Below are 27,965 nucleotides of genomic sequence, written 5' to 3' on the forward strand. Positions count from 1 at the left end.
TTTTGTCATTTTTTTAGTCTTGATGCCCAGTTTAAACATGGGGTGTCAAACTTTTTCCACCAAGGGCACATACTGAAAATTCACAGCATGCAAAGGCCTATCATTTGTTTTTCATTCTGGGAAAAAAATATATATCTAAAAATAGCCATTATATATATTTAAACAGTGCTTTAGGTGACAGTGTGTTATTTTGTGAATGCTGAAAAACATTCACACACATACAATTCCACACCAAAAGGTCTTCTATAATAATTATTTCTATTATTCCGCCATTTTTGGTCCGTCTTCTTCTCCCTAAGTTTTCGCCCGATTGATTCAAGTAACTTTTAACTTGTTAGTAGGCAAACATTTTTAGCCAATTTTGCAGCCGTACGCCTCAGTCTCATAAATTTGTACTTGACATGTGCTCACTGTTATCTAGGTAACATTAACATGCCAACTTTTTGTGGCAATTTTGTAAGCGTGTAAACCTCAAGAGTCATATGGTACTTGACTCATTTGAACTGCTAGCTTTAAGTTTGGCTTGTGCACATTTAGCATTCACACGCAATTTCTCCCGTAATCACATATTCCAGTTAGTTATTAGTATTAAAATATCAGCTTTTTCTCATTACATTACATCAATTTACTCTTATCTCTTACTGTTTTTTGTTTGATTTTATTTTGACAATACACTACGGGCCAACAAAACTTGAACAGCTGGCCAGAAACGGACACACACTTCGGACACCTCTAGTTTAAATGTACTTGCTGTAAGCCCTGCTGGGATCACGCCGTTTTGCGTGTTTGTAGCTTTAATGCTAATGAGCTGTGTTTGTCCATGCCTCTCTATGACAAGAGGCATTGTGTACACTTTAGCCACCTATTACATAAACAATGTAACGGTCTACATGTAATAAAGGCCATATGTTACGTACAACAACACAACATTAATATGTACAACAGGAGAACAAACATTGACAGGACTAAATATTAAGATGTGCAGCAAAGCCTGCTCTTATTTTTTAACCAAGTGTTATATTATTGGACCACAATACATCCATATCAGGTCATGCTGAATTTGTGTGAGGATACACACAGCAGCACGTTCTCCCCTTCTCTTATCAGAGCACACAACTGCACGTACTTCAAACATGTACACCGTAACAAAGTCTGATTAGGAAGTCAAACTGATTACTCCGTGTGACCTAATAGGCTTCACACCAGTTGTGACCTGAAAGCCTGGAATAAACTTGCCTGATGTGTGTGTGTGTGCCAGTGAACCTAATAATGAAATCCACACACACAATAATGTTGCATAACCACACACGCAATGAGTCACGAAAGGGAGGACTTAACAGCACGGGCACGCTCACTCAACATGACTAACAAGAGAGGTTGGGTGTGAAATTCTGATGGATACTAAAAAAGGACAATAGTGCTAGTGAAAATGTGTAATAATATAGCTGCTTAATGATGAGTAAGTGCTATGATATTCCAGTAATACCACAATTTAGGGCCAGGCCGATAAAATTATATCAATATATATTGCGATAGACGCGCAATTGATATCAGTAAAAATGCTTGCGCTAAGACGTGTATTTTTTTTGGTTGAAAGAAACCAGAAAAAAATAAGCATGGTTGGTTGCATGTACAAAGACACTTGCAATCTGGTAACCTAGCAAAACAGGAAGGGATCAGTGAGCAATGGAAGGGACACGCTGAACAGCCAATCGCGTAACGGTATCAACTGGCTTTTTGGTTACACAAACTTGCTGTCGCGCTGTGTATTCTCTGCATGGAGTGAGAAGAAAAACTAAAAACTAAAGCCTCAGAGAGCAAATACATTGTGAATAAAACAGGAAACTTCACCTCGACATTATGACAGCTTTTTTTTAAATTTTTTCCCAAAACGGACAGTAGTCATTTGCCATGCTCATCTTTTCTTTTCAACCCTCGCCCATTTCCTATTCGGATGTACAGAAACAAGTAGGAACTAAAAGTGCAGGACTGTATAACTAAAATAAAAAAAACTAATAAACAGGCTTCCTAAAAATAATAACTTGGTCAAATAATATTAAAATAGTAATTACTGCATAGCATACATTCATTTCCATACCTAAATAGGACTAACAGACCACATTCATTGGTAACATTAGTTGTTCTTATTGGGTTTCTCTGTTTACATTTTCATACTTTGCACTATTTTGTTACACTTTACTAAGCATGTCTTACATATTCCTTTTTGCACCTTAATTTAAAGATGTGATTAGGTGTTTATTGTGATTTTAGAATTGTGTTTACATTGATTGTTTTCCATGGTTATGGTGACATTTATTTTCCCTTCTGCCTTGATAGTTGAGGGGATTATAATCAGAGGAAGGTTACATTTGAACTACAAATGTTAACAATTACTGTATTTTTCTTCTAGTCTATATTTTCAATAGGTCATACAAATATAAATAATTATCAATAGACCAATATAAAACACCTACACTGTGATACAGTTATCAGCCATATCGCCCAGCCCTGCCACAAATTTACATTTGACTTTGTAGCATAAATCATTTCAAAACAAGACTAGTATGAGATGAGCACATATATACCGTATTTTCCGCACTATAAGGCGCACCTAAAAACCACACATTTTCTCAAAAGCTGACAGTGCGCCTTATAACCCGGTGCGCTTTATATATGGATAAATATTAAGATTCATTTTCATAAAGTTTAGGTCTCGCAACTACGGTAAACAGCCGCCATCTTTTTTCCCCGTAGAAGAAGCGCGCGGTGCATGCTGGGATATGTGACGTTTCATTTCCATTTGTGTGTTTATGTAAAGACCCCAAAATGGCTCCTATTAAGTGTGTTGTCTGTCTAATTATAAATAATGCAGACGAGGCGTGTTAACTGAGTTCTCAACGTTTTCTCACAGCGTGCTCATAACCACATTCGAACTCCCAGCATACAACAACGCTTCTCAGGGCTACCGCGCATGCTCGTAACTATCGTTGCATGCTGGGTAGTGTAGTTGTTATATTTGCTAGCTCATAACAGCACATTGAGAGACACGCTTACGCGCTTAATTCAATACTCGCCGTCATTCCGGGTGGATTGACAAAAGACCTCCAGCCGCTAGATATTGGTGTCAACAGGGCATTCGAAGCTAGACTGCTAACTGCGTGGGAACAATGGAGGACAGAAGGCGAACACACCTTCACTAAGACGAGGAGGCAGCGCCAGACGACGCCAACATCTGCCAGTGGATCGTAAATTTGCCCAACTTTTCACTTCGGACACCGAAGACGAAGGATTTACGAATGAAGAATAACTTCAGAAAGTGAGCGCTATGTTTATTTTGTGTGTTGTGACATTAACGTTCGAGCAACATTATGTTGCTATTGCTCTGCACTATTTTGAATTTTACTATGTTTGTGATTGCACATTTGCGTACATTTTGGGAGTGAACAGAGTTGTTAGAACGCTGGTTTTTAATATATTATTAAAGTTTGACTGACCTATCTGACTGTTTTTTTGACATTCCCTTTAGCGCAGCGTAGGCGCGGCTTATAGTCCGGGGCGGCTTATTGGTGGACAAAGTTATGAAATATGCCATTCATTGAAGGTGCGGCTAATAATCCGGTGCGCCTTATAGTGCGGAAAATACGGTACTCGAGAAAATGTCATAAAACATGTTTGTGAATGTTTTTCCACTCAACTCATAAAGAACAGAACAAAAACTAACACGCAGTTCATATTTGGACCAGAGGGGGCGCCTTCAGCCATGTGCATGGCAAGAAGGGGGATTTAAATTTCTCAAGCTGTCAATCAAAAGGGCGACAATAACAAGGTCCTTGTTCTCAAACGTTGCCTTTCAAGTCGAAACAAAACAAAACATTACTGACCTATTGTTTCACAAATTGCTACAAAATACCACGTTTTGAGAGGACGTTTGAAGAGCATTAACGAGCCACCCGTAACAATGCGTCAGTAAGTAGAAGGAGAAGTTGCTTGAGGAGGGGAAATACATTTTAAAGTACAGCGACAGCACCTTAAATAACATCGGCGTCAGAAAAATGGTCATGTTTAAATGAGTTCGAGATATTGAAATCAGAATATAAGTGGTTTACTAAACACGCCGCCTTTGTAGACGACGAGCACTTACATTACACTGACAACAGCTCGACGATACAGAATCGGCTCATAAAACTAGTTACTTTCTTTGACATTTATCTCATTTGCAGGCAAAAATACAACGAACGCGTACTGTCGTTTCGGTAGAGATTCATTCTAACGAAATGCAAGGTGATTTGGAGGAGAAGAAGCCCACTGTCTCAAATAAAGTGGCGTCAATAGAAGGTTTAAAGACCCCGTCGCCAGTTGTTAGCTAAGCTAACCTAGCCACCGGTCCACAGCCAAGAGAACCGTCGCCTTTCTCACACAAACCCTGAATGTTTATGGTCTCGAACCGACCTCACAGCCGAGGAAAGCCCCCTCCCGACATACCTGCCGTGGAACCAGTCCTTGCAGATGTCGCACTCGATCATAAACCGGCTCACATCGTAGGGCTGCCGGCAGACACAGTACAGCGGGGCCGCCGCCATCTTGCTACTGTCCCCAAACAACGCAGGGACGACGAGGGGCGGAGATTGGAGCCCGGTGGCCGGAAATAGCCGAAGTGGGAGCCGAGCACTCGCCAAGCATCCGGGCCATTCGAGGCAACCCCTCATCTTACGTCACTCTCCGAATGTCTTTTTTGCGCAATAGCGACACGCCTTTTCCAACGTAGGACTGACACAATGATGAATGCATACACGTATTATGAAATATGACTATCTTACAAAAAAAACATTTTAGGTTCTTAACAGAAATGTGAGTATATTTAATCAAACAACTTGTTTATTTTCTTGTTGTGTCCCATTCAGTGTTGGTTTTGGCAGTAACTAGTAATCTAACGCGTTATTTTTTATATTCAGTAACTCAGTTACCGTTACTACTTGATGCGTTACTGTGTTATTTTACGTTATTTTTCTTATGTAGTATCGGCTAGAAACAGAAGATCTGAGTGTGTTTTATTGGAGCGCTGCAGTGTCGTCCTTCTGATTCTTCCTCTGTCACAAGCCGAAGGCGCGCTCTGTGTGTGTCTCGGTGTGGGAAGGGGAGGGCAGGGGAGGGCAGGGGAGGGGAGGTGCGCAGTACAACGTAAAGCGGACGTGACGACAGGCTGTCCTCACTCAGGTCCGTATGGACCTGGAGGGAGCGTGCCTTAAGTCCGGCTGGAAATCGGGAGAAATTGGGGAGAATGGTTGTCCCGGGGAGAGGCACTGAAATTCGGGAGGGTTGGCAAGTATGAGATATTCTCACTTCTTTTCTTTTGTCGAGCACAAAGAAAAGAACATTTTAGTTAAATGTAAGCTGTGTCTTGGATCAAAGATCTAATCTACGGCCCAAAACAACAATTCAAATCTGCCTGGTTAGGCTTTGTGTATGTCACGTGTGCCTTCCTTAGGTGAAGCCAGGTTTACAGCTATGTTGTTATTATGCGGTTTGTTACTTATGTTACATAAGTATGCCCGTGGCATAGGCCGTATAGGCAAATGCTAAGGGCGCCGTCCATCAGGGGGCGCCACGCCAGTGCCACAAATGTTGGAGAGAAAAAAAAAAAAAAGAAAAAAGTTGGTACTATTATTTCTAAATACAAAAAATAATCCCACGTTAATTAAAATGCAAAGTAAAGCCTATTTAATAGAAATATTATTTGTTACAACATTAAGCCCCCTCCCCCCCCCCCCTCTCCCCCCGCACGGTGCGCCCCCTCCCTTCCCGTATCATGACTCTTTTTGGACGTCACCACATCAAAAAATCAACACAAGATGTCAAAACGGCCAAAACTGTCAGGTGCCCAGGGAAGAAAAAAGAGAAAAGAAGAGGAGGAGAAACGAGAAAAGACAGAGGTAGCAGGTAGGTGAGCCGAACATGAAATTATTTGTCTGTTACAGAATGTGATAGTAACCCGGCTTTTTAGCATTAAGCTAATGTCACATGATTCGGCAATTGCTAATCAATAAATAGCTAGTTCTGTTTTAACGTCGGGTTAATATTGTGGAGGGGGCTAAATTGTTATGGAAAATAATAATGTAACGTTAGGTAATTACAGTACTCCCACCTTACATTTTTCAGGGACATTTGTATTAGATCTTTTAAGCAGCTGTTTTTTGTTTACATTGTTATTGCCTTCTGGTTAGCTATGTTTGCCCTGCAGGTAATAGTCACTTTTCCACCCCTTTATATATTAGGTATAGTTGTAAGTAAAAAAAAAAAGGTCAAAGACGCCAGGCGCCACCTAAAATCTTGCCTAGGGCGCCAGATTGGTTAGGGCCGGGCCTGCTTATGTATGTTATGTTGCAGCTATTTAAAATAGTTTTGTCAATTTGTTCTGGCCTGAAATAAATTGGCCCTTTGAAACATATCTTTGTCTTTGTGTGTTGTATGTAGACCACATTGCTTAGCAGAGTTCAGTGATGCAAATGCATGTCAAGTTGATCAACACATTGTATTATTCTCCAGTGCAATAACAGTACTGAAATGAAGGCTAAAAGGGCATTAATAGGAGTTTTTTTTTAAAAAGAAGGAAAAAAAAAAGTAACTAAATAGTTACTTTTCACACTTTTTGGTGTAAGTAACTGAGTTACTTTTGAAGTAAAGTAACTAGTAACTGTAACTAGTTTTCAGTAACTAACCCAACACTGGTCCCATTACACCCAAGCAAGCAAGGCAAACAGCCCATAAAGACCCCCGAGCACAACAATGTCACCCCCTTGCCACGTCACCACGGAGCGTGTCTGTCACGCCCGACGTGCTCATGCATTGAATAGCAATGAGGACCACCGTGAACCCACAGCTTGATGATCTAAAAAAAAGTGACAGCACCCATCCCCCATTCACCAATCTGCGCAGCCCTGCAAGAAAGCTGGCTGCAATCATGCATCGCTGCACAGAGAAGACATGTCTATATTACATGTGATACTTTATTCACTGTTGCTTCCGAGCCTGCAAACAACCGAAGGCTGCAGTGGTTCAATCTTAAAAGTGTCCACGTCTTTGACACCCTGGTGCAACTTTTTAACCACATGCCTTCACACACTTTTCTTGAAGGTATACATTTAAAAACGCACTTTAGATCACCTGAAAGCAAAGACTCACATCCGCATCAGAAAAGCATGTTGTTGTTTTTTGTGTAGTTGCACAAAATCACTTTTTCGCATTCATTAATGCACTTCCTGGGTGCTACATTCCTTTAAAACAACCCGACTCTCTTTAAAAGGCAAACTAAGCACAATTGGACACAGCATGGCATCACATTGGCATCGCATTCCTTCCAATTGCATCATCGGTGTAGCAGCGCCACCTTGGGGGCGAGCTGCGGAACGCTTTCTTGAAATGTTTTTTTAATTTTTTAATTTTATAAACCTTTATTTATAAATTGCAACATTTACAAACAATTGAGAACTAATAATCAAAACAAGTACAACAAAAGTACAAAACAGCGCCAGGGGGTTGTAAACTCAATAAAGTAACTAAAATAGAATGCAATATATATATACAGTATATATATATATATATAAAACAAAGTGCAAAGCCATAGGCTCACACAAGTTCAGTAAATAATTCAAATTTGGAACACAGCATCATCGTTTTCACAGCTTTTTGGTTGTTAGAGGTAGAGAGTGTTTTAACGTAGAGTTCTAGTGAAGTTGCGGAACGCTTCAACGTAATGTACTTACAGCGATGACGTCACGACGCAGCCATGACAACACAGAAGCGAGTTCCGCCCACTACACTGCCCACCATCACGGAGCATAAATAGTCGCGCGATTTAATTTGGATTTGGTTTAATAAGACGTTAATAACTCGGTAAATGCTGCCGTGACCGTGGTGGACTAGCGTGGGAATAAAGGTTAGTTTTACGTGATTTTGAAACAAAACACGGCTTTATGGCGGAAAGCGAAACATACATTATAGATATTGAGAGAACTTCAAAGGGTGCAGCATTTAATTTCATGTATGTGTGATTTCTTATGTTTTTATTTGGAATACTATTACAAACAATACAAAAAAGTGGCCACTAGGTGTCGCCAAAACAATTAAAACTTAACTTCAATTTAAAGAAAATATAAATCCAATCCACACGGATAATAAAAAAAAACATGTTAATGTTTTTCATACCTACCATTGTTCTTTGTTTAAGTCCCTGGATATTTTCCACCATTCCAATATCGGTATCGGCCAATACTCAAAGCTCCAATATCGGTATCGTATTATTGCCCCTAGTAGTCTGATAGTGCTAACTATTAGGAGAATATCAAAATGTGGTGCAGTGCAGTTCTACAACAAAAGGGAAGTTTTGAAAATATCTGGACATTTAATAATGATTGGTACTTTTTGGGGTATAGATATCCAATTTTAATTAAATACAGGTTGAGCCAAAAGTAGGTGCAAACGCTTTAAAGCAAACAATATTTTTTTATGATGTTTAATGTTATTTAAATAGTTGATATCAAAATTCCTGTACCTTTTTTAAAAATAAATTCTTACATATTTTTAAAGAAATCATGAATTTAAAACAAATATTTAAAATGTTTTTTAGATCTATATTTTTGCCTGAAATGAATATTTTACTATTTTGAAGTATTTAACTATTATAAATATCCATACATTATTTGTATTTTAGGTAAGAATTTTTTTTTTTGCCCATATTCAATCAAAAAATATTTATAAAGCCTTTAATCACAGGTGCCTTGAAAGGCTGCAAAAAATACAAATTGTCAACAGTTTTAGGATATTCCATTTTAATGTAAGAGATGTAATATACAGTCTATAATCTGGTCCCCTCAGTGTTGACCGCCATGCAGGTTGGGACCACTCTGCTGTGCCCTGCTGGATGAAAGAAAAAAACTGACTACTTGCAGAATATTGCAAATAATAGGTGTATGAATGAACATTTCATCATAAATTCTGCCGAGCAACGAGTGGCAAACATCCATCCATCTTCTACTGCTTATTCACTTTGGGGAATAAGCTGGAGCCTATCTCAACTACAATCGGGCGGAAGGCGGTGTACACCATGGACAAGTCGCTACCTCATCGCAGGGCCAACACAGATAGACAGACAACATTCACACTCACATTCACACACTAGGGCCAATTTAGTGTTGCCAATCATGTCCACTCATAACGTGCGCGTTCCGGATGCAAGAAAAAAAACACTTGTTGACGCATGTTCCTTCTCTGAACACAAGAGGGCAGCATTTCCCCATGTTGATCGCTACTGCTCAGGCTGACTTTTACGTCCTTGCAGTAAACATTTGACGCGTTTTTGTCATATTTTTTGTTGTTACTCCATTATACATCATTCCTAAGATCCATCCATCCATCCATTTTCTACCGCTTATTCCCTTTGGGGTCGCGGGGGGCGCTGGAGCCTATCTCAGCTACAATCGGGCGGAAGGCGGGGTACACCCTGGACAAGTCGCCACCTCATCGCAGTTTTCCTAAGATGTTTTTTTTTTATATTAAATTAAAACATTTAAACGTCCAATTCTTTTGCAGGTATATGATATACTGGCAGTTATTCAACATAACTGCAAAGTCAAACAGGACATGTAAGTCCTTCATTTTTCAAAGGGCAGAAAAAACATTTTGAATTCATATTTATATACATATTTTCTGACTTTTTGTTTGCTCAAATTTCTTAATCAACTTCAGTCCTAAACAAAAATACCAAACATGCAATGTTATTTTTACATGTTAACAATTTGAAGGCCTTTTGATCAAATTACGTCGACTTTCAATTAGTGTAAAGTTTATGCATTTAGAATTTAAACCTGGTATTTTTGGTTAGGACTGAAATTTCAGCAAAAAAACAAAAAACAAAATGTTTTTACACCCTTAAATTACGGTCTTTTGTGTCTTATTTGGCATTGAAGATGATACAAATTAAATATCACCACATGTTTACATGAATTGGACTACAGTACAATTCAAAAAATACAAACTTGTGTATAAGAAATATAGTATAAAACAATATGATAGAATGTAGTACAACTACAATAGTTTTATGATGTAATGTAATAATAGTTTAGAGCATTTACCTTGGAGAGCAAACTTCTACAGTACAGCCTTCCAGCTGCTTCTCTTTATTTTTATAGATAAACATCCTTGGTTTGTGTTATTGACTACAAATGACCAGTGAGACACTCGTACTGCTTCACCAAGTTGTTTTCTTTTTTCCATTTAATGAATGGTATCCATTTCTTCTTCCCAGCACTATTCTTCACACTCCCTTTCTTCCTTCCAATGCTTGGAAAAACAAACTTATGTCCATCTCTAGCTAGAAGCTAATGCTAGCGAGTAAGATCGGATGTTCTGCTCGGATCTTACGGGGTTTAATGCTACATTTGTTACGCCATCAACTACTGCAAGGAGGCTCGTATAGTGCAAAAAAACTTGTAAGATGGCACCCCATGTCATCTTTGTTGCGCCAAATTACCACGATGTATGCAAATTAGCGTGGTAAAATATTTACCTACAAAAATTCAAATAAAATATATGCATTTGTAATATTCTTTATAACGTTTTGGATACATTTGACTTCTCAGAGCAATGCAATTAACTTCTCCTTGAGTATTCTTGTGAAGAGGAAACACTACTTTTACTTTATTACAGTTTCATTCTGCTCGCTACATTTATTTATGTCATCGTCATATTTGTTTATAATTGATTATTGCTTGCAAAGACAAATTCAGTTGGCTTGTTAAAACATTTCTTCCAGCAGACACAATGGAGCGAAATTACTGCCAAAACCCCACAAACACACACACAAAAAATGGTTCGACTCGGGCCCAACGATTTACAAGTTAATAAACAATTTTCTTCAATTAAAAAAAGATTTGCAAGTAAGAAAAAATATAATTTTCTGCAAGTAAAAAAACAATTAACAAGTATTTTTTTTTCTTCAATTAAAAAAACTATTTGCAAGTAAAAAAAAAAACCTATCTTCTGCAAATTAAAAAAACCCAATTTGCGAGTAAAAAACTATTTTCTTCAATTAAAAAACTAATCCATGTAAATAATAAAATAATTTTGTGCGAGTAAAAATATGATTTGCAAGTAAAAGAACACACTTCCTCAATTAAAAAAGCGATTAGCAAGTATGAAAACAATTATCTTCAATTAAAAAAAACGCTTCGCAGGTAAAAAATAAAGTGTTTTCTTCAATTAGAAAAAAAACGATTCGCAAGTATAAAAACAATTTTCTTCAATTAAAAAAACAATTTGTCAGTATAAAAACGGTTTTCATCAATAAAAAAAGATTGTCAAGTATAAAAACTTTTCCTTATTTAAAAAAAAAAAGATTTGCAAGTATTAAAAACTGTTTTATTCAATTAAAAAAACAATTCGCAAATGTATTAAACTGTTTCTTCCATTAAAAAAAAAACGATTTGCAGGTATATAAACTGTTTTCTTAAGTTAAGAAAAGTATAAAAACAACTTTCAATTAAAAAAACAATTCACTTGTTTTCTTCAAGTTAAATATTTTGGCAGTAATATTCCACCCTGAGCGATCCACACATTTGCACTTAGAGCACCCGTAATTAGCACTCTACGACAACAGGTGGTGCTGCTGAGTCAATCTAAGGCTGTCCGAGCTATTGTTATTTGCGCATGGTGCCGTCTGCCGAAAATAACTAAGAAGAAGCAGGGTGGGGAGTAAATTGGCGACAGGAGAGAGGGGAACAAGCTCCACCTGTAAGTTAACACATTTATTTTACTATCCCCTCTTTAAAAATCACGCAATGTTTTTTATGAAGGCCTCCATGTTGGTATGCTGTCTGGTCAACTGCCAAGACAAGAGAGATGGCCTTAAATTGACGCAGCAGCACCACCTGTCGTTGTAGAGTGCTAATTACAGGTGATATGCGCGCAAGTCTGTGGATTGCGCAGGGTGGAATATTACTGCCAAAAGTTTTAACTTGAAGACATTTTTTTTTATACTTGCAAATTGTTGGGCACGAGTAAAAAACATTTTGTGTGTTTGTGGACTTTTGGCAGTCATTCCACTCTATAGGGACACGGTCACATGACTCTTTCACCGATCCCATGTAAGCACGAGTGACATTTCACCGATCAAAAGGAGCCTGGCAGTCACATGACTGCTCTCTTGCTACACACTGTAAAGTGACCAGACAGAAATAAAAAAATAAAATAAAATAAACAATTATATCATGCGCTGTCATCTGTTGCAGAAGAAATGTTCGCATTTAATTAAGCCGACAAGACCTCCACACATGTTGCAGTAAGTTGTATATTTAAATTTTTACGTTTTAGCTGCGCATATGCTAACATTAGCACTGCTATAACATGACTGTAAAATATAATGTAGTAGTAGTACATGCTGTAGTAAGATTTGAATGACTACTTTTTACTTTTACTTGGGTGACACTACTCTAAACATGGGTGTCCAGTCTTTTTGAGTTGGGGGCCGAAAGCTGACTGCATGTAAAGTAACTATATATATATATATATGTATATATATACACATATATATATATACACACACACATACATTGCCTACACACACATATATATATATATATATATATATATATATATATATGTGTATGCAAGTATAAATAAATATACTGTATACATACATATACTGGATATATAATACTGTACACATACGTGTATACATATAGTCAAGGTTTCTGTGGTTTATCCGTTATACAGTGCTCAATACCGGGGTAGAGCAGAATATACGTTAGGTCAGGAAAAAACACATCCCTACAAGCCTGTTTCGCAGGTTTCCCTGCTCGCCAGGGGATTTTATTGAATTTATTCAATAAAATTCCCTACTCGTCAGGGGATTTTATTAAATTTTCTTGAATTTATTCAATAAAACCCCCTGATTTATTACAATTTTATTGAATGTATTCAATAAAACCCCCTGACGAGCAAGGAAACCTGCAAAACAGGCTTGTAGGGATGATATCGCCTCTGTGTTTTTTCCTGACCTAACGTATATGTGTATATATATATATATATATATATATATATATATATATATCCATACATCTATTTTTTACCGCTTATTATTTTGGGGTCGCTGGAGCCTCTCTCAGCTACAATCGGGCGGAAGGCGGGGTACACCCTGGACAAGTCGCCACCTCATCGCGGGGACAACACAGAGACAGACAACATTCACACACTAGGGCCAAATTAGTGTTGCCAATCAACTTATCCCCAGGTGCATGTCTTTGGAAGTGGGAGGAAGCCGGAGTACCCGGAGGGAACCCATATATATAAATATATATATAAAATAAATAATTAGCACGATTCACTTTAGCCACCAGATGGCAGTAGAGTGTTGGCTACCTTAAAATGTGTTTTGTTTCGCAGGCCGTTAGGCTACCCCAGGGCAGCTGTGGCTACAAATGTAGCTTACCACCACCAGGTGTGAATGAATGATGGGTTCCCACTTCTCTGTGAGCGCTTTGAGTATCTAATAATAGAAAAAGCGCGATATAAAATCTAATCCATTATTATTATTATGTGCATCCCTTCCCTACTGGAGAAAAGGGTAGTGGACAGCAGACATGCACGCTCTGGTCTGGTTTATTTCACACTTGAATGAAGCACGGAGCAGACGCGCTCAAACATCAGATGGAATTAGATGAAGTCATTGGTCGCATTTGTCGTCACCGACGACGCTAACGAGGAGTTTGGCCATCAGCACACAAGATCACCGCAGCTACGAGCTCGGGATCAAAACACACACCACTGGTGGTGACAATTAAGAGGGCGAGCCCTCGGAAATAGACTTTGCATAAATATTTTGTACCTCTTTTTTTTTTTTCTGAATGGCTCATCACAGTTTTACCTATGAAAGAGAAAGAAATGCAGGTTAGACGCCTTCAGAGCAAACTCCCTTTTTTGAACGAACGCTCAACTATTTACACAGCTTCCAAATCAAGAACACGTCAGAAGCAGGTCCTGGCCAACGAGTAGTACAAACAAGTTAATGGAGGCGTCCCTCAGGGATGTGTACTTAGCCCCTTTGCTCTTCCTCAATACTGATCAGCTCAAGATGATTGGTCATGTGCTTAATTTAGGCGGGGGCGGGGGGGGAAACAGGAAGAGTTGTCAGAAAAAGGTGGCCTCGCTCGGTTATTGACACCAACTGTCGCGGCACTGAGCTTTGAGCCAAGTACAAAGATGAAAAAGTAGTAAACGCAGTGTCAGTACAAACCGCTGTACAAAGAGCGGCGGGATCGACGATCAGGGGGTCGGCGTCCGCGCAGACGATGCTTCCATCTTGAAAAAGGCAGTAGAGTACGAGCACAAGAAGACGTGCAGATATCCAAATCACCTGAAAGACAACTTGGGTATCCTCTGATTTATATAAAAAAAAAAAAAAAAAAAAAAAAAAAAAAAAAGTCCTCAGTTGGCGCGTTTCAAGTAAAAGAAGCAGAAGGCAAGTATGTAGTTACCATGACGACGGCGAGGAATAGTTGCATATCTTAAGAGAGGGAAACAAGGTATGGAATCGATAACACTTTTTTTTTCCCTTTGTGGACGACTTTTGGTGCTTCTGTGTCATCCTGACAACCCCCCACCCCCCACCCCTCCTCCTTACACGCCCCCCCTTCACAAGCCTCTCCCCCGCTTGTCCACGTTTCACGCGTAAAGTCCGGCGGCAGGAAGACTCGTCAGTTGGTCAAGGTGCTGGACGCGCGGAAGTAGGAGAGGAACTTGAAGCACAGGCTGACCACAAAGTACCAGATGTTCCTGGCCATCTGCGAGCGGGCGATGAAGACCCTCCAGATGAAGACCACCAGCACGGTGTTGAAGGTGTAGCGGATGTTCCTCAGCCTGTAAGACGCCATCAAAGAAGCACAAATGAAAACCCCCACAAATGTATGTCAAAGTTGAAGTGTCAGCGATTTGGCGAGACATTTCGAATAAATGAACTTTTCTACATATATATTAAATATCTATTTTTAATAAGAAACATTCTAAAACTGAATAGAAATGTTGTTACCAGTATTCAACATTTTAAAAATATTTAAACATATGTACCGTATTTCTCGGACTATACACCGCTACTTTTTCCCCAACGCTTTGAGCCCTTCGGCTTTGAAAACGATGCGGCTAATTGATGTATTTTCTTTCGCTATCAGCCATAATTATTTGTGTTCAACAAACATATTACACCGACAGAGACACTGAAAAGGTGTGTTATTGTTTGTGCTATGGCGACATCTTTTAGACGAGTTCGCTTACTGCAGGTGCTGCGGGTTGAAAAATGTACTTCCCGTTTCATGCATTGAACCGGAAGTAAAGCCGTCCATTGCGGTACCGTTTAAAAGGATTCTTCATTCATCAGTCCAAGCAACGTTTGTAACAATATAACTAAAACAATTCATACTTGCTCAACTGTCTCATGTGTGATGTCTGTTGGAGTGTTTTCATGCATGTTTGTACGTGCTATCGTGATATAATCAATCTCGTGTCGTTATCATTAGCAGATATGCTAACAAGTTTATACGTGTCTGTGTTAGTATTATGAACTTACAAGGGCATACTTTTTGTATTGTTTCACTTTCATAAATTCACAAAAATGTCACTGTGGAGTTATTGTGTCTGTTCAGCTGATTGGATAGCTACCTTCCCGGCCCATGACTGTGACGTCCCTTTTGTTTGATCAGCCGTTTTACTGCCCTGTGGCAGACACCGTTTGGAAACAATTACGGTTTGTACGTAAGTACGCATTTACAAACTCTTTCCTGCCGGTATATATCTGCAGCTAATATATGTAAAAATATGTTTTTCTTCTAAAATATGGTGGGTGCGGCTTAAATACACTCTGTAGCCCAGAAAATATGGTATATGGTGAAAAATGTGTCTTTTTTTATGCAATTAAACAAAACAGGATTTGCAACCAAAAAAAGATTGTCAAAAAATATGTTCTCACAATAAAACACACACACATATATATATATACATATATATATATATATATATATATATATATATATATATATATATATATATATATATATATATACATACACACATACACTACTCAAAGCAATGTTTCACAGGTTAAATTGAAGCAATTACGTTATGAGACATTGATGGCAGACTAGAGTTCACTACTTGTTAGTGGCCAGCAGAGGGCGCAGTTAAGTCAGACTACTTTAAATAGTCAACAGAAGCAGGTTTATACAATTATTAATTTTATAGTAAATATGTCAATACACTTTTTTTTTTTTTTTTTTTTTTTAAAGAAGATAGTTACTGTTTAGTTATTTGGGGGAAATGTCATTTACAAATCTTTATATTTTTAAATGTCCATTCTTGTACTCTAATCTTACTAAAAGTGCAATGCATATTGAATATTTTTATTTTTCTACGTGACAAACTTCCTCGCCAACTTACTTCCTGAGGTGCTGCCTGGCGGCGGGAATGTCAGACATGTCCTCGTTCAGGACGTACTTCTTGGTGCCGATGCAGTAGTTCTCGATGTACTCGGGCCAGTTGAGCTGGCGCACGTCAAAGTTGAACGTCTGCGAGACACGACACACAAACAACAAGACGGTTGACGCTTGAGAAGATCATCCTTTTGGAACAAAGCCACAAAATTCCACTTGGATTCACAAGATGGGGCAACACAAGTGTCAAAATTTTAGGGTGAAAAACACCCTGAATATTCATAGAAAATGTGCAGTAAAAGTGTTTGAATATGTGCTTAAAATTGTAACAATTTAAGATAACTGAATAAACAAACAATTATTTGTGAGGACTGCTTACTGAAGTATCTTGGGGCCGCCTCTGAGTTTTTTTGTGTTTTTATCAACATTTCAACTCTTTCGCATTATTAAATGTAAAAAAAAAAAAAAAAGAGATCCCAGGCCTTACGTTGGGCACCCCTGGTTTAAAGTATTGGTTTTTAAGTAATGTAAAATAACTTCTTTTGTATGTACATGTTTGTATAGATTAAATCTAACTGTGGTATGTGCACGCACACACACACACACACATATTATATTAATATAATGAATATATAATTGGATATTAAGAGTATGTGAAAGTTGGACTACTACCTTGTTTACTTCCGTGACAACCTCAAAGTTTTGTAATCAATCAGAAATATCAAGCAGCTAAAATGCCCCAAACATAGGTAAGTGTAGAGATAGTGTTTTGCATTTTTCCCATCATGCTTTGTAGTGGATTTAAATGGGTGTGATTCGGAATTTTTTATGGTGCTTGGACGTTTTTGTATAATATCCTCAAATTGTGTTGTATTGTGTTATGTGTGACCCTGTCTGTTGGCATTTTGCGTTGGTATGATTAGTTTTTTTGCACAACGACTAGGGAAGGTTGTTTGCATTAGGTCAGGGGTCGGCAACCGTTTGCACCTAAAGAACCATTCGGGCCAGTTTCCACCAAATCAAAACCCACGAGGCGCCACAAAATCTACTGGATCACTATAATGAAGTTAATGCTACATATACGGTGCCCTTTAGCGTGTTGTCACATTTTTGTCCTGTCCTGTTCTTCTCCCCCCCCGTATTTTGCATGTTCTTTTGTTACTGGTTTCTTTAGTAGTTTTCCTGTAGGTAAAGACCAACACCTGTCGCCACCTGACAATTAGCCAAGATCCAACATTGCTGGATTTCTGTTTTATGTTGTCATCACTGTTAGGCAAATTATTTTGAATAATAAATTATAGTTAATACAGCGATTGATTGTGCTTTGGTGGCTGTATCTCTTGTGGACCCCTGCATTAGGTCAAATAATGTAAATGCTGCGCTGAGTTTCATTCAAAAGCATACGTGGTCATAGACATGAATTATTCATTCTGTCCACAAGATGGCGACATAGAAGCATATAAAATGTCTATTAAAATGAAATTTCCCTGTAGCTGGATTCCTTATTATACTCACGTGGTCTCGCGGGCCAAATTGAAGACGCCGGCGGACCATTGTTTGGACATCCCTGCTCTACGTGATCTGTGAAGGATCCCGTTTTTCGTGAAGAAGCGCATGTAAAATGTCAATTGATGAGTGACGGGGCGCCTCATGTGAAATTTTTACAGCATACGCTCCCTGCTCTCTGACTGATAAGAATATGATGACAAATATCCCCACACAGTCCCACTGGTTACTGTGAAAAAGGCTGAAAGGCAGTGTGGCACTCTTATAACATCTATTAAAAAAATACTTACAAAAAATGTATTTCCATTAATTTGTTTTAGTGGGAAACATGCATCAAATTAAATTCAAGTTTGATTAAAAGAGTATGAATATAGTTTAGCATAAATAAAGTGTTTTCTAATGTAGGGGTATGGGGGTAATGCGGACCTCCCAAAAAATTCTGCTGAGGACCCTAATAACAGCACAGCACGCAGAGTAAGAATAAAAAAACTGCATCGAAAACAGCTGCAAAAATGTAATAATGTGCAGAAGCAAAAAAATATATGATTGCACATTTTAAGTACACTGGGGAAGAAAGTGCTGAGAAAGGGCTCAGCGTGGTCATTTGGCCAGCGTGTGCACAAAGAAAGGTACCTTGCGGTCCTCCGGGCTGAGCTGACCCAACAGCATGGTCATGTTGTCCGAGTTCCACTCCCAGTCCTGGCTGCTGAAGTACTCCAGCAGGCTGATGGCTTTGTGCAGCCGGTTAAAGATGCGCATCATCCTGCACAGAACGGAAAGGTCAGAACCTTTGCCGGGTCGTCGATCCGTGCCGGGGAACTTACTGCGGCTTCTGTCCGGTGAGACGTAGGAAGAGGTCGTAAATGAGGGCGGGGAACTTGTGGCTGACCAGGATCCAGTACTGGTAGATGAGATAGTTGGACGTGATGTTGGCGTTGGGCCTGCGGAAGGCCTGCTCCAGTGGGTTCCTTTTGAAGGTCGACATCACGTGGTGCTCTAATTTACATAATGATAGGTTATTATATAAATTAAAGTTACAACAATGAACATCACATGTGTTCACACCTTCTCCTTGCCTCAGTAATTACTGCTAATTTGTTTACTTCCTGTGTTCAACATTCTTCTATTTTTATAACAGGGACAGAAAATAGAAATTGCAGGATAAACTCAGGATACATGATAATCACACATCAATTAGATAAATGACCCCGAAAGAGACAAGCGGTAGAAAATGGATGAATGGATGGATGAATGAAATAATGACAAGTGATATCAGACACTGGCATTCGGTTGATAATGTATGAATTAAATAAGGATACATTATATCAAATGCTGCAGCATTCATTAGATGATTAATGATATCAGACACTGGCATTCATTAATGACACATGAATGAAATCCGGATATACGATATCAGACACGGTGCTTCAATTAGATAACACATGAATGAAATGATGATAAATGATATCAGACTTTGTGGCATTCAGTAGATGATAAATGATTGATATCAAGATAAATGATATCCGACCCTGTGACATTAATTCGATAAATGAATGAAAGACGGATAAACGATATCTGATGCTATGGCATTCATTTGAGAAAATATATGAATAAGTATACATGATATCAGAAAGTGGCATTCATTAGATTAATTATGGCAGGATGAATTATTTCAGACGGCGTGGCATTCATCAGATAATAAATGAATGAAATGAGAATAAATGAAATACATTTATTTATTAAATAAATAAATCACTAATGATACATGGTTAAAATACGGATAAATGCTATCAGACACTGACATTTATTTGACAATTAATTAGTATAATGAATAAATGATATCAGACACTGTGGCTTTCATTAGATAATATATAAATGGAATGACGATAAATGACACTCATTCGATAATACATGAATAAGATCGAAATAAATGACACTGTGGCTTACAATAGATAGGAAAATAAAATAAGGATACATGATATCAAATGCTGTGGCATTCATAATATATAATAATGAATAAAATCGGAATAAATTATATCACACTGTAGCTTTCATTAGATAATAAATGGGAATATATATTATCACACATTCAGTAAATGAATGCAATGAGGATAAATGATGTGAGACAATGGCATTCATTAGATAAGAATAAAACAATTAATTCAGTATAAATGATAGACACCGTAGTTCACAGCATTTTTTTTCAAACACAATGTTTGTAGTGTTTAATAAATTGGATATTAGTACTTTGTTTGACTTCCTTTCCTAATTTTACTCCAAACATTGAGATGATCAAAGTGTTTAGTGTACTAATATGATTTGTAGTATAGTAATGTTATTAATATTTGCATTTGTTATATTGAATTGTTGTATTGAGGAGCAGGTTGTTGTTTGCATGACACCCAATTTTGTAACAGTGACGTTTAGCCACCAAGCTAACAAGCAGAGCCTACTTTAGTACAGCAGCGGTCAAATAGATTTGCGTAAACTTCCTGCTACCAAGGCGGCTACCGCAGGATAACGAGGGGCCGCCGGGCTTGCCCCGCCTCTCGACATACAGAAAGACAGGCGTCACGTGATGCCGACATTACGTCACGCACATACACAGCACGCAACACGGGCCTCTGTTACCATGGCAACAGATGTCTGTGGCGGCTGCAGGGAGGGGGGCGGCGAGCAGAGATGACCAGATGCGAGGTGACAGCAGGCTGGAGGCCCTCCAAGATGTTTAAATGAAAGAAGAGGAAAGATGGCGGGGCTGAAATTAGCTCCATTGCTGGCCAGTGAGTTTGGAACACGGGGAGGTTGAGAGCGGGGTGGACGGGGGGCATCTTTCATTATGATGATGATGTGGCCTAATCCCGCCCTGCAGAAAGCCATCTGGTAGCAATTTCTAGCGCGCTCGCTAATCTGACAGGAAACAGGAAGCGATGGCTGACGTCCTGACAGGCGGATATCCTGCACCGCGCTCTAATCCACAAGCAGCCTTTTCTGTCTGAAATGACTCCTGCAACCCTCCGCAGCATCCTCCCAACCTACCCCACGAGGCTGAACCACCGCTGAGCAGCAGGGGGCAGCGAGAGCCCACAATGCAAGGAGCTGTAAGATGAGCACCTTGGTGGCGGTACCTACCGATCTCGCCCCAGTGGAACGGGTTGATGCCGCCGGTCGTGCAGTTGTACACCAGCGCCTTCTTAGGTCTGTGCACGGCCGTGTACCAGCCTGCAGCCAGCATCAGGTTGATGACCACGTCCACGGGGATCAGGTCGGCCACAGCGTCGTTGTTGGCCCGCATGGTGCGCAGAATCCCTTTCCCAGCCTGTCACGTTTGAACAATAAGACGTCAAATAGTGTGTGTGTGTGTGTGTTATGTAAAAGTCCTACTTACAGCGATAAAGACTCCGCTCGGCCCGTTGAAGTTGTCAATCCAACCCTGCGGAGAGGACAGATCCTCAAAAAGGTGCAGTAACAGCCAAAAAGGCATGTCAACAGCAGCACGTGTGTGTGTGTGTGTGTGTGTGTGTGTTGGAATCAGGTTACTTCCTGCGGCGGGAGCAAATGTAGTTGCAGTGATTGGCAATTAGATGTCATTAAAAATGCATGAAGGGACCGCTATGATGAGCAAGTGTGCCAAGTCTAATAATACGATGGGAAAAGCTGACGAGGCCTCACATCAAGCTGAAACAAAAAGCAGATGCAAACAAGACCACAAACAACACATTTTGGACTTTTTGTTTTGTTTTAAGTGCGACTTTTTAGTCGGTTTTAGAGTGAAAGTTACTGGACATAGTAATGGAAGTTTGTGTTTGCAAAGGTGAGGGGTGTCCCGATCCGTTTTCACTTCTATTGAGCTCATGACGCAGGAAGTTAATAACAATAATGGATTAGATTCATAAAGCGCTTTTCAAAACAAAACTGAGAACCCATCATTCATTCACATGTTGTGGTGGTAAGCTACATGTGTAGCCACAACTGCCCTGGGGTAGATCTATGGAAGCGTGGCTGCTAAATTGGGCCTTTGGCCGCTACGACCCCCACCAAACATTTATTCACATTCATACACCAGTGAAGTGAAGTGAATTATATTTATATAGCGCTTTTTCTCTAGTGACTCAAAGCGCTTTACGTAGTGAAAGTAACATTTAAACCAGTGTTGGTGGCACTGGGAGCAGGTGGGTAAAGTGTCTTGCCCAAGGACACAACGGCAGTGACTAGGATGGCGGAAGCGGGGATCGAACTTGGAACCCTCAAGTTGCTGGCACGGCCACTCTACCAACCGAGCTATACCGCCCCGTGGGAGCACTGGGGACTGGGTGCAAGTGTAAAGTGTCTAGCCCAAGAACACAACGGCAGTAACTGGGATGGCGGGAGCTGAAATCAAAACTGGAACCATCAAGTTTCTGGCACGGCTGCTCTACCCTCTGTACCACGCCGCTCCAAGTCGAGCGATGCGGACACATTTGTTACTGAATACTTTCTAACATGCTTCTCCGGCCATGGAAACTGTCTGTGTAAGTCATATGCAACTGTAATTATTTGAGTCCTGTTTGTATTGATAAATGTTTTAGATTGCAATATTGTTCAACTACATTGCTATGCATTAGAAAGAGCATACAATGGGTATGTGTATAAAAATGTGATCACTCCTCTAATAATTAAATAATAAGCTGCTATCTTGCACAATAGAAATAATTAAAATGACTTAAAAAAAAAGGAAATAATCCACCAAATTTAAGGAAATTGTGTTGTAGCCAGGGAAGGAGCATTCAAGTGATGAACATGTGGTTAGGAGCGTCACCTGTGTCACAAGGAAGAGCACCTAAAGTTTGCAGGGTCGGTCCATGACCTGAGTTTCTTTGATACAGGTCAACATGAAAATAAAGACCCCGCTGATGTTTTGCTTTCGAAGCGTGCTCTTGACTAGACGGGTATGCTCCTCACTGTCACTCTCCTCCAAGTCCAGAGAGGATTGGAAGTGTAATCCTGGCCGCAGACAAACAATCTCCTTGCGGATGGACGGTGAAGATGTCTGGCCACATGAAAGCAGCTTAAAGCTGTCGCGCTCTGCTTTTAGCATCCCAATCCTCCTTGGGACCCCTCCGATGACCTTTCAGTCAACTCTCTGGCCTTTCTTTGCCGCCGTGACAATCAGTTTGCCGACATCTCTAAAGCCTACTTCTCTTTTTGCTGCTCTCCATCCCAGATGTGAACCAATTAGAGCCCTAATCCTTTCCCGCCATGTTAAAATAAACCCCGTGTAGGATTACGGCGTCGATATCCACACCGTGAGAGAGGTGGGCGGGGTCACGCTAGGACTCACCGGGAAGGGTTCCTGCCAGCTGGCTCCCACAATGGAGGGCCTGATGATGCCGATGTTGAGCTTGTCCTGCTCCTGCTGCACCACGTACTCGGCCAGGGCTTTGGTGTACGTGTATGTGTTGGGCCGGTCGCCGATGAGCCGCGGCGTGATGTCGCGCACGATGCTGTCGTCCATCCACCTTGGGGTAGGAAAGACGGGCGGGGTCAGCAGAAGTACAGTGCTAAAAAACTATTTTCCCGTTTCGCTTCCAAATAAAAGCGCTTGCTCACTCGAGGGATTCGATGAGCTTCCAAGGCTCGACGGGCGGCGGGTAGATGACCTCGTCGATGTGCTTGCGGTTGCAGTTTGCATAGGCGGTGGAGATGTGGATGAAGGCCTCGAGGTGGCGCATGCGCTGGGCCAGGTTAAGGAGCTGCTGGGTGGCGATCACGTTGAGCTGCAGGGCGTGTCTGCAAGGACGGAGAAGGAAGGGACGGTCATCACTTTCTACTCTTCCACTTCCACTTCCTCTTACTGCTGCCGTGTAGTAAGAAGGAAGTGTTTATTGTTTGACACGTCCTCATTTAATACTGCACAAACTTCCTCTTTACTGCTTGGATTTCTGATTTTTTTAATTTTTTAATTTTTATAAAGAAATACAATCATGTGTGCTTACGGACTGTATCCCTGCAGACTGTATTGATATACATTGATATATAGTGTATATATTGTGTTTTTATGTTGATTTAATTGTGATTTTATGTTGTACCAATCATACCGGTCCGCGGCCCGGTGATTGGGGACCACTGGGTTAAGGCATTACCATTTGGTAATTAATGTATTTGACTTTGAGGACAGACCAAGAATGTCAACCATAAATGATGAAGCATTTAATACAATGTCAATAAAGCTTTCTATTCCATTCTAATCAAGTTCTAGATTACGGCAGGCTAAACGTAATATATAACATTGTAAATTGTTCTGGGCGTGCACTTAGTGCAATAAGAAAAGTCCAATGTATGTAATGCCTTTTAATTTGTATTTTAATCTGCTAAAATTGTTCTTTGACTGCAATAAGAAACATATGTTTAACGTATCAGAAGATTTTCTGTTAAAATCAAGGCAATATGACATTTCTTTGTGGTCTCCTTTATTTTATCGAAATACATTTTGGTACCGGCACCAAAATATTGGTATCGGGACAACCCTCATGTCTACACTTTAGTTTTCTTGATAGAACGATACACTGCTCAATCTTATCAGCAGGTTCCCTGCTGTACCCAGTAGAAGTAGTATGTACACAGGAAAATGTCTGCAGCGCTAACAGAGACGAAGAAATGGTTGTCTTTATGGCCCTGGTAAATAAATACAGTGCAACAAAATGTAAACTAAAGCACGAAGTAAAACCCATTAAGCATATATAATCAATAAATACTGAGAAAATAAATTCAACTTTATTTTCCACTTCACATCCACACGACAAGCAAATGGTGCCTAAAAATATGCAGTCATAAAAAAATGTATGTTTTGAAAAAGGAATGAAAAAAAGTAATTTTCAGCAGCATATATACAATTGTAACTCACAGTCTATAATACAGATAAATGAATAAATATAATCAAGTTTTTAAAGGGGAACTGCACTTTTTGGGAATTTTGCCTATCATTCAAAATCCTTATGTAAGAGAAGCGCACATATGTTTTTATTTTTTTAGTTTCTAACTAGTAGCGTATGTCGCTCTATTCTGCCTATAAACACATCCAAACACTTCCATCAATGTTTTATACACACGCTGTAAGTATATACGTAATGTAATAACCGGCAGATTCATAGTAAGATGTAATATTTACGTATTTTGATCATTTTAAGCATAAAGCGGTGCATTAAATTTCAAAAACTCATTGCAATGTTCGCTTTTTCCTTCAACAAAATCACTGATTCCTCTACTCACTGCAGACTTTGTGAGAGCCAACAAACATAATAAAACATCACTTACTGTATACTGTCTGCTCTCACTAGGATGTTGATATATTCCCATTTAGATGAAAAATGACTGTTTTCGGGTATTTTTTTGCCATTTACTGGTATAAGCGGCCTGTCAAAGTTTACCAACTTCTCAGTTTAGGTCTACATCATTTTACTATCAAGGGGAGAGGCATTATTTATATTCTAGAATAAACTTTTACGAGCTCCGAGACGAGAAAGCAGCTCACCAGCTCATGATGTCAACACATAGTTAACTCTCTCTGATCAGTGCGCCACTAAATGTAAGTCCTTAACGTTAGGGCTTATAATAACAATATCACTCATACTTGGTTAATATTCAGGTCACGAAATGTAAATAGAGTATTGTTGGCAGTTTTTGGATCTTTATTTATTTGTTTTTTTTGCTTGGAATAGACGCAATGATGTCATGGCTCCTATTGGTGTCATTGTGAGCAGACTTTTATTTACGAATTAGAATGCATTAAAAAAAAGAACACGTGTTCTTGTCTCATAATGATTGTGAATTATAGGCAACATTTTAAAAAAGTGAAGTTCACCTTTAATAGTGATTCAATTTAAGGGGATCGTGTACATTTTTGTCTCCCATAGGTTCATGACGGAAAATAAATGAAAAGCACCGCATTCCTCAATCATGCAAAAAAGATCGACCCATTGAAAACCCACGCCAGAGTTCCTTACTTGAGCGGCTCGTCAAAACGGATGGTGGCGGCGCAGTGGAAGACGATGTTGATGCGGACGGTGAGCTCAGCGACGTCCTCCTCGCTGATGGCGAGGCCCGGCTGCGTCAGTTCGCTGCTGACTGGTATGACCTTTTGGTGGAAGTCCGGGTCGTCTTCCCGCACACGGTCATAGAGCTGCAAAACAAAGGAAAGAATGGAATGAGCTAGCGTGCTAACCTAACCTTAAGCGACGGGGACCAGTTAGCCGCCTAAATGGGCTGCTGAGGATCTTGATATCAGGGGGTATTATTATTACATTATATAATAGCTACTCCTTCGGGCTCCAAATTCAGAATCAGAATCAGAATAGTTTTTATTGCCATTGTTTGAGAACGGGTTCACAAACTAGGAATTTTTCTTGGTGCAATAGTGCAACATAAAACACATAACACAGAATAGGTGATAAAAAGAGCTGTGCCTGAGCTATCAGATCTTGTTATTTTTCATGTGCCTGACGGCCGAGGGGAAAAAACTGTTCAGGTGGCGAGAGGTGTGGGTCTGGATGGACCGAAGTTAGTACTGTAATCTCGATTAAAACAAACTCAAGGCTACTTTATTGGGTGAAACAAGCTGTTATCTCATGTTTGGAGGCCTCCAAATTAAAAAACACATTTATAGAAGGTCATAAAGTTTTTTAATGCTCCAACTCTGAAAATATTCGGATTAATAATAATCATACTTGCTGGAAATTCATTTATTACCATCGGGCCTGGAAGCAATTAATCCGCAATGAACAAGGGACGACTATCGCCATATCGCAATACTGTATTGTACCGTGAAGAAGTATCACGTTTAATTGCACCGTTGGAAATATCCTCGATTATCCGCCTTTAGTCGGTTTAGCTTATTCCGAGGATGCAGCGGCCCGCCTAAATGGGCAGCTGCAGAAAGGATGTGGATTGGTTGACCAGGCTAAAAGTAGCACATCTGTGCTCACGCAACGTTGGACTAACTGGCACATTTCCTCTCGATACGCTCAGATATCTCGACCTAAGTTTATTTCGCTTTATTCACTTCCAAGACAAGTTGCTTTTGTGTTCAGGTAGTCTTTGAACACCAAGCGCTTGGTTGTCTTGTTGGAATTGCTCAACCCGAATCTCAGGTATGCAGCGGATGTTCCTCAGCGGGGGCCTTCCCGGAGGACTGTGAGTGCAGCACGTACTGTACAGGTGCGTCAGCATCTCTTCCACATCACTACAACCTCCCCTCACACGGTTATTAACTCATTCTTTTGTAATTTTCAGTTCCACTAAAGTTCAGCAGGAATGGAATATTTCCAGAGCGACTGCACCTGTTTACGCCTGTGCTGGCTGACCGGGCGGCGACATTCCGACACACAGGGAGGGATTAAGTGAACTGTGCTCGCACACAACACTGATAAGAGTTGTATTGTTGTGTCGGCCAAGCCAACAGTGCGTGCAGCCTGGGTTGCCGAGGGCGACCAGGAAAATAAGAGCACCAGTAGGATGTTTCCCTGCTGCTGCAGGATTATGACATTTCCTCCCTGCCTTTGTACGTGTCCGTGTGTGTTAGCCGTCACGCTAAGCGCTGACGGGGGACAGATGCCGACCAGGACAGCTGTTTGCCTTCGTGCTCAGGCGTCCGTGTCCATCTCCCCGCTTCTGTGATGCCTCCCTCCCAGAAGTGTGTGTGCAGTTACAGTAGTAAGGCCATCCCCTGGAATCCAAACGGGAGGAAGGTTTGGGGGGAGGGGTGCAGCGGTACAAGGCGGCTAAGCGTTATGTAATGCGGACAGCGAGCCAGCAGCTGGCACCGACGCCGGCCGGCGGTCTGGGGCGGTGTCGTTTTGACGCGCCCAAATGGATCCAACAACTAGAATTGTGGATTCTCTGCAGCCTGTCTGTTCTTCTTGTGGGTGTTTTGCCTAGTAACGACAACTCCGCATTACACACAATTCCTTTGGGAGGATGTGGCCACTCTCTTCGGGGCAAAAGTACACCACTGTA

The 27,965-nt window shown here is 40.1% G+C and overlaps 2 protein-coding genes across 5 annotated transcripts in view; both read right to left on the bottom strand.

Annotated features, from left to right (window-relative positions):
- kdm7aa (lysine (K)-specific demethylase 7Aa) overlaps positions 1 to 4,623 on the bottom strand; it is a 30,460-nt gene extending 25,837 nt beyond the window's left edge. The window contains exon 1 of the mRNA XM_061959591.1: positions 4,483 to 4,623. Coding sequence (XP_061815575.1) covers positions 4,483 to 4,580 — 98 coding nt within the window. The 5' untranslated portion in view covers positions 4,581 to 4,623. The remainder of the gene's footprint in view (positions 1 to 4,482) is intronic.
- Positions 4,624 to 8,818: 4,195 nt separating this feature from the next.
- The window catches only part of LOC133606065 (fatty acyl-CoA reductase 1), a 48,306-nt gene continuing 29,159 nt past the window's right edge, over positions 8,819 to 27,965 (bottom strand). The window contains exons 3-13 of one of the 4 annotated variants that reach the window (XM_061959599.1): positions 25,958 to 26,133; positions 23,565 to 23,744; positions 23,296 to 23,473; positions 21,364 to 21,408; positions 21,108 to 21,294; positions 18,800 to 18,971; positions 18,609 to 18,738; positions 16,477 to 16,604; positions 14,815 to 14,907; positions 13,877 to 13,915; positions 8,819 to 8,913 (exon numbers count right to left, since the gene is read on the bottom strand). In XM_061959599.1, the coding sequence (XP_061815583.1) occupies positions 13,912 to 13,915; positions 14,815 to 14,907; positions 16,477 to 16,604; positions 18,609 to 18,738; positions 18,800 to 18,971; positions 21,108 to 21,294; positions 21,364 to 21,408; positions 23,296 to 23,473; positions 23,565 to 23,744; positions 25,958 to 26,133 (1,293 nt within the window). In that variant the 3' untranslated portion in view covers positions 8,819 to 8,913; positions 13,877 to 13,911. Of the gene's footprint in view, positions 8,914 to 13,632; positions 13,916 to 14,681; positions 14,908 to 16,476; positions 16,605 to 18,608; positions 18,739 to 18,799; positions 18,972 to 21,107; positions 21,295 to 21,363; positions 21,409 to 23,295; positions 23,474 to 23,564; positions 23,745 to 25,957; positions 26,134 to 27,965 lie in introns of those variants that run through there. The other 3 variants (XM_061959600.1, XM_061959596.1, XM_061959595.1) reach the window with 3 other exon arrangements.

The sequence above is a fragment of the Nerophis lumbriciformis genome, linkage group LG05, assembly GCF_033978685.3.
Source record: "Nerophis lumbriciformis linkage group LG05, RoL_Nlum_v2.1, whole genome shotgun sequence".
NCBI lineage: Eukaryota > Metazoa > Chordata > Actinopteri > Syngnathiformes > Syngnathidae > Nerophis > Nerophis lumbriciformis.